The 12,251-nt window shown below is 49.7% G+C and overlaps 1 protein-coding gene across 1 annotated transcript; it reads right to left on the bottom strand.

Moving 5' to 3' along the window:
• Nucleotides 1-5,375: 5,375 nt before the first annotated feature.
• On the bottom strand, nt 5,376-9,685 carry Dbx1 (developing brain homeobox 1). Its single transcript, XM_052178580.1, has 4 exons — nt 9,319-9,685; nt 8,634-8,735; nt 6,436-6,638; nt 5,376-5,711 (listed from the first exon to the last, which is right to left on the bottom strand). Exons 1-4 carry the CDS (start codon nt 9,683-9,685, stop codon nt 5,376-5,378), a joined length of 1,008 nt encoding a protein of 335 aa, XP_052034540.1.
• Nucleotides 9,686-12,251: the final 2,566 nt, after the last annotated feature.

Genomic DNA, 12,251 nt, shown 5'->3' with positions numbered 1-12,251 from the left:
GTGGCAGAGAAGGCAGGCTATAGGAGGCTGCTAGCTCCTGCCTCAGCAGATCAAATAGCAAGAGGAGCTCCACTCTGCTTCGTCCTTCCAACTTCTCACTTAACCCGGACTCCCCCAGACATGCGGTGGTGCCACCCACATTCTGAACAGATCTCCCCTCTCAGTCAGTCCTCTCTAGAAGTGTCCTCTAGACAGGCTCAGAAGTGTATCTCCTAGATGTCCAGTCAGGTGAACAAAGACGATAAGTTTAGGGGGAGGCCCAGAGGAGATTGTCGGCTATCTCTGACTGGGGCTGAGGAGCGAGATCTCTGAGTGGGCAGATGGTGGCTCATCAACATCCAGTTCTGCCTGAAACCAGAGAGAAGAGGAGGCTGCTAACTAACAACTCCCAAGGAAAGAGACAGCAAGGGCTGTGAAGAGATACTGGAACTAGGGAGTCAGGAGTCAAGGCTAAGGCTGGGCACCCTGGCCAAGGAGTGACATAGACCTGGGCAATGGAATGGGAGCTCCAGGAAGCTAGTTCTCAACATCCTTTCCCATACACACAGTGGAGTCTCCCAGAGACTCTGTGTGGTCTTCTGACAGCAGCTAGTGGGATGCATGCTTGTCATGAAAACATAGCTGACTTAAGTATGGCTATTGTGGCAAAGACCTGTAACCCAAGCACTGGAAGGCAGAGGAAGGAGGGTGGAAACCAGCCCGGGCTACACAGTGAGACCTTATTCCAAAACAAACAACCACAGCACTCCGGAGGCCAAGGCAAAGCATCTTGTGAAATTGAGGCTAGCCTGGCCTATAGAATGAGACCCTGACTCAAAACAAAATAACAAAAAACCTTCCCCCTTATTTATTATCATTCTTTTTGTTTTTAAGATTTATTTTACGTGTGTTTTACTGTATAATGTTTTGCCTGCATGTGTACCATAGGCACCTGGTGCCTTCAGAACCAGAAGAGGGTAGAGCAGAGGATCCCCTGAGACTGGAGTTATATACCATTGTGAGCTGCCTTCTGGATTCTGGGAATCTAATCTGGGTCCTCTGCAAGAGGAGTGGGCTCTCTGAGTCACCCAGCCATCTCCATAACTCCCGGTTTTCTTTACTAACGTAACTAATCCTTCCACTGACCTCAAAGCCTTGTAATGCCCAGGCCCAAGGTTTGGGTTCCTGTGTGTCTGTCCCTTTATTTCCATTTACACACTGGGCACATAGCAAGTTCCTAGTGTGTATGAGGGGGGATCAATGACACCAGGTTGGGCGTATGAAGCTGGCTTGCTCCCTTGAGATGCTCAGTCATTGGAGACACTGAAACAACATAAAATAAGCCACTTGTATTTCTCAATAAATAGGGCTCTGTGCGTGCAGGAAGAATCCACACGTTCATAAGATCTCTGGAGCATTTCCTTTTTCTTTTCTGGACTTTTAAAGCACTTATTATTAACACTTAGATCACAGTATGATTTGTTGATATTTAAAAAAATAATTCTGTCTCTTGTAATGTCTCTTGCTTCAGTTCTATGTGTCCTTGTGATAATATTATTTGCAGTCATAATTTTGATATCATTTGTGATGCCTATTCTTGGTTATCTCTTTGGCTACATCTGAAATGAACTACAATCCAAAATTAGAGGACATACCTGTGAGAGTTTTTGTGGGGGGGGGGGGGGCAAGGGTTGGTTTAAAGTGGGTGCACCCATTTCCAGTCCTGACCTTTGAGGTAGAAAGACACACACACCTTTGATTCGGATCTTGAGGTTGGAAGACACACTTTTAATGCGGGCCACACTTTCTGTTTGAAGCCCATCTAAGGACTCGGAAAAAAGTTTTGCTGGTTGCCTGCTTGCTCTCTTTGGCTCTCTTTGGCCATCTTCCCGCCTTAGCCTCCTCCCTGCTGGGATTACACTGTTGCTACCTCGTACCCGCTGCCATGCTTCATGTTAAACATGCCTTTCCCTTTCTCTCTCTCTTTTCATTTGTGAGATATATGTGTGTACACATGTGTATGGAGGCCTGAGGTCACAATGTCTGTCATTTTTCAATCTCTGTTCACTTTTATTTTCTGTTTATTTGTTTGTTTGTTTGTTTGTTGGAGACAAGTTTTCTCTGAGTAGCCCTGGCTGTCCCAGAACTCACTCTGTAGACCAGGCTGGCCTTGAACTCAGACATCTGTTTGCTCTGCCTCCTGAGTGCTGTGATTAAAGGCAGGCACCACTGTCACCTAGTAGCTTTATTTTTCAGACAGACTTTATCACTAAACCTAAAGCTCATGGATATGTTTCTGGCCAACGAACTTCAGGGGTCTGAGTGTCTCCATGGCCCAAGGCTGGGGTTGCAGGCTTGCACCCTATGTCTGATCTTTTATGTGGGTTCTGGAGACCCAAACTGAGTGCCTGGTGCTTGCTTGTAGGACAGGTACCTTACTGCTTGAGCCATCATTGTATCTCTGTGTCAACCAAGTTTAGGGATACAATCAAGTAGTGTCAATTACACTTATTGACATGCAACAGGTCTTTAAAGCTTTTTGGTGTTGTGAAACTGGACCATGATGGACTGGTTGAAGGGTACCCCTTTCAGTAGCTTTTACATTTGGTTTGCTTTGCAAACCTCATATAATGCAGTCCTAGCATCTGTTACTTTGTAATAGCTGTGATTTAGCATAATGCCCTTGAGGTTTATTGGTACTGAAACAGGTTAACAGAACTCTCTCTCCCTTCCTCTCCACCTCTCCCTCTCCCTCTCCCCCTCTCCTTCCCCCTCCTCTCCCGCTCCCCTCCCCCTCCACTTCCCTCTCCCTCTTCCCTCCCCCCCCCTCCTGTTTTTTTGAGACAGGGTTTCTCTGTGTAGCCCTGGCTATTCTGGAACTCACTCTGTAGACCAGGCTGGCCTGGAACTCAGGGATCTGCCTGCCTCTGTCTCCCAAATGCTGGGATTAAAGGCATGCACCACCACTGCCCAGCCAGAACTCCCTTTTAAAGGGTGAGTAATATTCCAACGCTCTATGTACCATACATGGCGTTTAGCAATGCTTGCACTGATGGGCACCTGAGCTGCTACCCTGGCCTTAGAGTATTGCTGTGTTTTGTGGTGTGAGCATGGGGTATTCTAGGGTCCTTGGATTCCAGCCACTAAACTGACATGGAGGAAGAAGTCATCCACTTTTGGCTAAACTCTCCTCTCTGAATGTGTAGGTTCCAGTAGAGAAATCCCTTCCTCAGAGGAGCTTATGTAGACCACTGACCACATGTTGAGGAGACCTGGGGAGGCTTCTTGAGTTAGAATCATTACTAGAACAAACACGAGTTCTTTTCTCCAAGTTCTCAGTATAAACTAACCTGGTCACAAGGTTGGGAGACGTCAGCACAAGGGTGTGTGTTATTGAAGGGAAGAGAGAATGGACTCACATTTTAATTACCAAACACACCGCCTCAGCCTCACTGAAGCTTGGCAACTTCTCTCACTATAGGGATTTGAGTTAGGAGTTCACAAAGAACCGTAGGTGTGAGGTGCATGGGACAGAGACCAGTCTCTCACAGAACACAAAAGCCCCCTCTGGGATTGTTTTTTTTAGGCAATGGCTAAGAGTCACTGCTGCCAAACGGAGTCATCAGGGCCATAGCTTGAAAAAGCCTGCAGACTCTGGAGACTGGAACTCGCATCTGGACTCACTGGTTTTGACTGTGGACTGGACATTTCAGTAACAATCAGGCCATTTGCAGAAGTATCCGGATCACTCCCCCAAGCCTTCCATAACGCTAGAAAAAGCTCCCAGGGGAACATGCAAACTGGTTACTGCAGGCCTGAAAGACCAGAGTGCCCTGCCCTGGCCCCTTGCAGCCCATCACTTTGGTCTGGGAGAATGGGAGGTGACTTGGGAGTCTCGCTTCTTGGTATCTTCTTACTGGAGTTGCCACTTGTCAATTAGCATATACAGCTGTTATAGTTTGCTGTGATGGTTTGTGTATGCTTGGCCCAGGGAGTGGCACTATTAGAAGGTGTGGCCCTGTTGGAGTAGGTGTGCACTGTGGATGTGGGTTTTAAGACTCTCACCCTAGCTGCCTGGAAGTCAGTATTCTGCTAGCAGCCTTCAGATGAAGATGTAGAACTCTCAACTCGTCCTGCACTATGCCTGCTTGGATGCTGCCATGTTCCCGCCTTGATGATACTGGACTGAACCTCTGAACCTGTAAGCCAGCCCCAACTAAATGATGCCCTTCTAAGAGTTGCCTCGGTCACAGCAATAAAACCCTAACTAAGACATTTGCCTTCTGGGTATCAATGTGACCAATCCCATTTCTTTCAGCCATCACATTTTTGGAGAATTAATGATGTCCTTTAGCTATCAAATTCATTCTACTTTTTATTTGGCATTTGTCCATTTGATACATATATACATATATAAAAAGTCTGTACATGATAAAAAATACAAAATAAGCATCTCCTTATAAATTATGAAGTTACATAGCTACCTTTTAAGCTTTAAAGACCATTGCAGAGAAAAATAACGAGAGGGAGGCAGGCAGCCCTTCCCTATGGTCATTCACAATAACCTCAGTATAAAATATCCATACAATATACAGATACACGGTACAGCACAGCTCACGAAGGCCATGCAAACAGCAAAGCTGGGTGAAGCATGCCAGAGAGGCAGAGGAGTCCACACCCCAGGGCCAGGAGCTGGCAGCTCTGCAAAGGGCTCCCCTTGAAGTAGCAGAGGGACACACAGCAGAGTGCTGGGTGCACATGTTCTATGTGTAGAGAAAGGTTAAATGTTTCAGAGTAGTGTAGGAATAGAGGTGTGCTCATTTCTACAGAGAGAACCACTTCCTCCCCACAAAGGAGCATCAAGGATTGAGAAGCTGGCTAGCTAGTGCGTTCCCCTTCCCCTTAGGCACAGAGGCTGTGCCCTTATTCTCTTTTGGAATCTCTTGTGCTCTCTACTCTGACCTTGAGAAGACAGGATGGCTGACTGCAGAAAGGTGGCCATCCAGGAAGTTAGGGGTTAGAGGTGTGGCGTCTGACAGGACCTGGCTCACAGTAAGTACGGACAGTGGGTCTGGAGACACCCCTCTACACACACACAAACATCCTGCACGTGGTGTCTAAAATAATTTGCAATAAATAGATGCAATGTTGCCCTTGTGGAAAAGACCCACACTCCCCACCCCCGTTTAGAGGTGTTTAGAGGTGGCAGCACCGAGCAAGGGAATGTCTCTGGGACACCAGAAAAGGTGTCACCACCCCTGAGAAGATGGTGGATCTGTTGTGAGAAGAGACAGGATCCAGGATCCAGTATCCTGTACAGAGGTGGCTACATGGGCGTTCCCTCTCCAGTTTCCGATTGCAACAGCCCCAGAGCCGCTGGGGTGGGGGGCGGGCTCCTAGGACACGGTGATTTCCTCATCCTCCTCTCCCTCCTCATCCTCATCGGAATCAGAGAAGTCTGAGGCTTTCCCCGGGCTGCTCGAGTGCGCTGGCGAGGCAGGCAGTGGCCCTTCTAGCAGGTGTCGAGAGTCCGGGGGCGCGTGGTAGGCCAGGCGGGCACCCGGACTGTCTTCCTCCTCATCCCCAGGGCCCTTCTGACCCACATCACTGAGGTCTGGATGAGGGTTTAGTTTGGTGGGAAGGGTCTGCTCTCGGCAGCCCCCGCTAGACAGGAGCTCCCGCTCTTTGGAGTTCCGCCACTTCATGCGTCGATTCTGGAACCAGATTTTCACCTGTGAGGGAAGAACCGGGAAACCAGTTAGTGACTGCTCACAGTGAGGGGGTAGTGGTGGTGGAGGTGGTGGCGGCGGAGAAGGTGATTGATGGTTGGGACTCACGGAGGAGGGCGCTGTCTTTCCTGCCTTAATGGTGATTTGTGCGGAGTTGTTTCCCACCAGCCTGTCGACCCTCTTTACTCCTGTTCCTCTCAGCCACCTACCTGCCCGTGCAGGCAAGTTCGATCGAATTCGAATTCGTGCATTCATCCACTTGCCCCCATAGCCATGGCCCGCCCACCCATTCATTCATCTATCCAATTCATGTGTCCATTCATGTACCATCCCCCTACCCCTATGTATGCATACAACCGTATCCATGTACACATGCACCTCCAAACATACCCATCCATGCGTACACATCTATCTCTCCATATATCTACCCATGTACCCTTACATCATGCATCCTCTTCTCGAGAACTTCGCCACCTGACTCAGCTGGGCGAGAGGGGGTGGGTGGGCCTAGTAAGATGAAAGGGGTGGGGTGGGGTGGAAAAGGAGGCTGCTCTGGGGAAACCTCAAATAACGTGGCATCCGTGCTTAGTCCCTCGCTAGGCCTGGGTTTCCCCAGCTGTTCCGTTAGCCTAAGAGGCATCAGAGAGCTCTTGCAATTGATTGGCATGGGCTCGGGTGTCGCGTGAGGGTGGGGCGGCGGGGGCGAAGGGGGGGAGGCTGCGCGCACCTGCGAGTCCTTCAAGCCCAGCTTGGAGGCCAGCTTTTTCCGGTCTGGCTTGCTGATGTACTTCTGTTTCTGGAACGTCTTCTCCAGGGCTTTTCGCTGCACATCAGAGAACACGGCTCTGCGCAGCATACCCCGGCGAGGCTTGCCCCGAGCGGCCAGGGGCCAGGAGAAGGTCCCGGGGATAGGCACGACGCTGGAGGAGGCTGCGGGGGTGAGGGAGGTAAAGAATGAACCGGGTGTCCTGCAGAGCCGAGCATCCGCCTCTCCCAGGTTATTTTCGCCAGCTTTCTCCCTCCTTTATTCCCTCGGGTCCCTTCATCTCTTTAAAGCACTCCCTTTTCTCCCGGTAGAGAATAGACCGAGAACCTACAACCTGTCTGAGTGAAAGGCGCTTTCCGCACAAATAACTTTTCCTTTCAACCGTGCAAACCCGGATTAGGAAAAAACCACGAAAACAGCAGCCACAACTGCCTGTTGCTCTCCCTCCCCCCCCCCCCCAACTTCCATTCAATGGTCTTAGAGAGACAATCCGCACCAACCAGCTTAAATATTAACAGAATAAATTAAATTATAGAAATAAAAATAATCTCACAGAGACCACTCAGCACACCTCTACTTTCCCTCCAAGACCCACGGACATGATGCCGTCCGTACCTTTTAAAACAAGGTACTTTGTTGGCTTGGCAGACAGGGAAAAATCCGCTTTGGCTTTAAAAAAAAATCCAGTCATTCATCGTTTTAAAAATTACATATGATTTTTCTGCCTCCTCCACCACGTAAAGAAATCGGTTTGAATGCAGGGAAAGTGGCGTCTAATTAGCACATTGACCGCTTCCCACTGGGAATTGGCACTATGAAAAGGGGGAGAGTTTCGCTTTAAGGGAGAGAAAAAGAAAAACAAAAAGAAACAGAGACGCTAACGAAGCGTGAATGGTAATTGTGTAGTAATGAACTAACCGCAAAAGGCTATGGACAAGCAGCGAGAGCCATATATTACGGGGACAAAAGAGATTTACACTCAGGCTAAACACAACTGCAGGCGGAGACCATTGGGAGAACTGTGATGGCAGAGGCTTCTCTACCCCCCAATCTTTCACATTAAATGGACACGAAAAGCTATTTATAAAGCTCGGGTTGTTTTTGTTAGACCATTGAGATGCGGGAGAAAGGAGCAAATTCCATTGTGGGCAAAAGCCTGAATGGTGGTGGTGGAGTTTCTTCTCTCCCTTAAAAAAAAAAAAAGCGACGCTAGTTTCTTTTGCTGATGTTGGGAGTGCTGTCCTGGTCCTGCCCTGCCCCCACCCACTGCACCCAGGCTCTGGTCCCTTCTTGTTTAGCGGGCTTCCCTGCTTTTTAAGCAGCTGTAAAGTATTCGAGGCAATGTTTGAACACTAGTAATTCTCAGAATGAAAACTTTTGGGGGTGTTTTGCCTGTAGATTAGGACCCAGAGCCGGATTCTGCCAAAGCTGTAAAGTATTCGAGGCAATGTTTGAACACTAGTAATTCTCAGAATGAAAACTCTTGGGGGTGTTTCGCCTGTAGATTAGGACCCAGAGCCGGATTCTGCCAACTCTTTCTTCTTTTACAAAAAGAGCCCACGGGCAAGATATAGAGTTGGGAAATCAAACTGGCAAGAGAAGGTTGGGATCACGTGAGGATCCAGGCTTCCTACCTTTAGGCAACCCCAAGCATCCCACACAAGAGGGCACCCCATGCGGTCTTGTGGAGGAAAAAAAAAAGCAGCCCTGAATGAATGTTAACAGGAAATTAGCTGCGGCTGGTAGGTGTTTTTCGGCGGCGTGGAGGGGCGAGGGCCGGTCTGCGTGTGGCTGCCCGGAGGAGCTGGCCAATTGGTCACGGTGCTGAGACCTTTGTGGCGAATGGTGGCCAAGTGCACCAACTCTGTGGGAAACGGCGGCGTGAAGGGATGCCAACAGCTCCTCGCCGGGAAGGGAACCGCCTCAAATGCAGACCATGACAATTCTTGCTAATTTGTAGAGCAGGGAATTGGCGCGTAGTGTCAAGCAGTCACTGCTTGTGCTAAATGGGGTATCAAATTGGCGCGACGGATTCGTGAATGTTGTACGCCTCGCAACCTCTGAACCAGAGCGTAACCCCGAGGGGTGGACGGAGAAATACGACTTCGGGGTAGGGAGCGGCGTGCGGCCCTGAGAGGGAAAACACGAAAGAGACTTACCTGGGAAATAGGAGGATCTGATGAAGGGTTGGAACGAGCCTTCGAAGTATGGAAAGGCGAACGTCTTGGGAGGAGGGCTCTGCAGCAAAGCCGGCGAAGTTTCTAGTAGAGCGAGGGAGGAGAGAGAATTTGGTCATGTGCTTGATCACTGCGTGGCGCGTCACGTACACGATCTAATTAACACTGCACCGGATATCAGAGGCATCTTTAAAACGCATTCACTGAGTAAAATAAAGCTGCATAACGTTGTCTCATTTGTGTGTCCCCATCCCATCACCATTCCTGAGACTTAGGAAAATAGGGAGGCGTGGGGTGTCACAGAACTATCCATAATAGTACAAACCAATATAATAAACGTACGTGTTGAGTTTAAAGCAAAAAAAAGTCTCTTTCCTAGTCTTGGGGGCGGGAACGCAGACGCCAAAGCGCGTGCGCTAAGCTGCCTAACTAGGGAACTGCCCTCAATGGTCCCTGGGCTCAAGTTCATTTTGAGGATACCCTTAAGGCCTGAGACTTTTCTTCCCCCTAAATTCTCAGTGCCTAAGTTTCATCATCAGTGACCTGGCTCTTGAGGTCTGAGTTCCTGCGTGGAACTGCGCACTAACAAGCGCGGAGGAACTAGGTTGTGAGGGTTGAGTGGCTGTCCGGCCGCTGGACGTACGTCGAGGGCACGGCTGTTACTTACCTCTTCTGGGCGCCGATGAAAGGATGGCATTCACCCCAAATTTCAGAAACGTGGGCTCGCTGGCAGGGGAGAGGGCGGTCTGTGGAGAACTGCCCCGCCGGCTCCCGGGCCCAGGAGAGCCCAGGTCTGAGGTCCCCGAGTCGGCGAGGGCTGTGGGCGCCTCCTGCCTCGGGGGTGACAGGCTGGCGGCGGCTATGCTGCGGGGCAGGTAGGTGGGAGGCCGGCTGATGCGGATCAAATCTTCTACTAGAAAACTAGAGTGGCCGGAAAATGCGGATTGAAGGGATTGGGGCAGTGTTAAGGTGGGCGTGGGTCGCAGGAGGCTAGGGTATCCCGCGGGGGGCGCAAGGAGGCCGGGGAACATCATGGTCAGAGCAGGGCTGGTGCAGAAGCCCCCTTTCCCTTGGCCGGAGGGCAAGCGCCTGGCTTCCCGCCCCTCCCGCTGTGCCCTCTTCGGTTCAGTATCCTGGTAACGGTCCTACTTGGGCGTCTGCTGAGTCTTCTGTGGCTCTCCGGTCCAGGAGATGGTTTTATAGTGGCCCGCCCGCTCCAGTGCTTTGAAAACTGACAGCTCTGACAATGAAGTTCAACAAAGTTCTCCACTCGGGCTTCATTCGCGGCTCTCTGATTGGTTCAGAGATGCAATTTATGATTGGATTAGTCTTCATAAGCATGGCCCTCACAATGGGGCGGCAACAAAGGCCGGCGCGCATCAACGCTGTGCATCGACGGCCTCTCTACTATACAGTGAGCCCCCAAAGCTCTTGCTGGAGTTTTTTGTTCTGAAGCAACACCCGGGCTAATTAAATGCCTATTTAGAAGTTTCAGATGACATCTTGCCTCATAGAAAAGGAATTATTTAAAGAATGCACTAAATTTATTTGCGGCCCCCTGCTGAGCCTAGAAAATAAATCAATAAATATTCATAGAACTACATCTCCAGGCTATCGGTAAAATAACTCTCCCTTGTGTGTGAGGGGCCGTGTGGAAAATTTCAAGCCCTTAAGCATGAAAACATACTGGTCTCCAGCTATTTCTCCCTCAATGGGACGCTAGAGCAGATGCGAGGGATGGGTTAGAAGTCCCTCTCTCACACCCAGGGAGACTTGGAGACCGAAACCCCAGTGCCATCCGACGACAGCCCGTCAGGTTTGGCAAGATTTGAGGGATGTTGTTTTGTTTTGTTTTGTTTGGAGAATAGTTGATTTCCAAAGTTGGTGGGAAAACTATTCACTTCTAATTCCCAATAACCTGGAAAGTGGGAGGAAGAGGGGGAGGGAGGAAGGGAGCAGGGGAGGGGGAGAGGGAGGAAGAAAGAGAGGGGGAGAGAGGAACAGAGGGGGAGGGAGGAAGAGAGGGAGGAAGAGGGGAAGGGAGAGAGGGAGAAAGAGGGGAAGGGAGAGAGAGGGGGGAGGGGAGAGGGAGAAAGAGGTAGGGGAGGAAGGAAGGAGAGAGAGAGAGAAAGAGAGAGAGAGAGAGAGAGAGAGAGAGAGAGAGAGAGAGAGAGAGAGAGAGAGAATATTTTACAGGACTTTTCTGGGACTCTGCCCAGAGTGCAAGGACATTCCTTGAAGGAGCCTAGCAGAGCCCAGAACCTAACCTAATGGGACTGGGAAGTCCACTTGGGAAAGGCTCAAACCCTCTAGAGCATTCTTCCTCTGGTAGTACAAACCTGTCAGGATCTCTTTTGCCCAACCTTTAGGAGCATTGAAGTTCACCACCCTAAGCCAGAGAGCCCTTGAAAGTTCAGACACACTCAGGGTATTTCGAGGTATTTCGAGGCACTTAACTCCCGCACATTTATTTGTGCCAGCTTCTGGGTTCTCTGCAAGGGAGAAATGTGTAAAAACTAGGAGGAAGAACTAATTTCACACAGGGAAAAGGGAGGGTCTCCTGAGTTTAGTATCTGCAACCGGAATCCTGGAGAGTGAGTCTTCCTTGGCTTTCCTGGACGGGGCTGAAGTGGCTCTGAGCCTCCACTGCCTGGTTTCTGACTTCGCGAGATGACAGATGTGTTAAATGTCCCATTCATTTCTTTAGTGCGATTGAGCCCTCCCCAAAGAGAAGTGTGCAGCCCTGCCAGGCCGCCCTGATCCTATTAGCCATGAACTAACTGTCACTTTCAGCTGGTTTTCTTTTTTGCTTTTTAACACAAAGCTTTCTCAAAAAAAAAAAAAATCTTATTAACCAGCCTATTTCTCTCGATGGTTTTGTTCAGGGTGTTTTGTGCTGCTGATGGCCATGTCGCTGCTTTAACCATTCATGAAAGCGCATCTGCGATTTATATCACATTAAACCAGAAGCGAAGCTCACTAATGCTCTCCCTTGATTCAAATTAAAAAGTTATTTAGGGCCAGACTCTGGGGGTGAAGTCATGCTTGAAGATTGGAGTTTCTAGACCCAGGACTGTTCCTGTATCAGGAGGAAAAGCTGTCTAGAATGACCAGATCAAATAAGTGGCCATTTAAGTATAGACACGGCACGGCAGGATCCGGTACATGCAAGATCTGTTGAGGAGTTTTGAAAATTCTTTTTAAAAGTTCTTCAGCAAAATAGACCAAAACCCCTTTTCTCCTCTCCTCCTTCTCCCCCCCCCCCCCCCCGCTTTCTTCATTTCCTGTTTTTCCTCTCCAATCTCCTCCTCTCCTCCTTCTCTCCCACCCCCTTCTTATTTCCTACCCCTTTCATTTACCCCCTCCCCTCCCCCCATCTGCACATCCGAGGCAGCTCAGAAATTCTGAAGATACTTGTGACTACAGGTGCCGGAATTCCTATCCTTCAGGCACGTCCTCTTCTTCGTCCTCCTCTTCGGATGATCGGAGTTCAACCTCTACCTTTAGAATTCGCTAGGTTTCTGCCGAGGAAGAAAGGACCGGACAGCAGTCTGGGTCTTCCCAGGTCCCGCTTCCCGAGGTTTCGTCCGCTGAGGTGTG

The sequence above is a fragment of the Apodemus sylvaticus genome, chromosome 1 (assembly GCF_947179515.1).
Source record: "Apodemus sylvaticus chromosome 1, mApoSyl1.1, whole genome shotgun sequence".
In the NCBI taxonomy this organism is placed as follows: domain Eukaryota; kingdom Metazoa; phylum Chordata; class Mammalia; order Rodentia; family Muridae; genus Apodemus; species Apodemus sylvaticus.
This window is presented reverse-complemented; position numbering and strand designations above follow the sequence as displayed.

What these genes read in the sequence shown, in the direction of transcription:
- Dbx1 (XM_052178580.1), bottom strand. Translation starts at nt 9,685, where the DNA reads ATGATGTTCCCCGGCCTCCTTGCGCCCCCCGCGGGATACCCTAGCCTC. An exon ending in TTCATCGGCGCCCAGAAGAG is followed by an intron (nt 8,736 to 9,318) that starts GTAAGTAACAGC and finishes TCGCTCTACTAG; the next exon opens with AAACTTCGCCGGCTTTGCTG. An exon ending in CAGATCCTCCTATTTCCCAG is followed by an intron (nt 6,639 to 8,633) that starts GTAAGTCTCTTT and finishes TCACCCCCGCAG; the next exon opens with CCTCCTCCAGCGTCGTGCCT.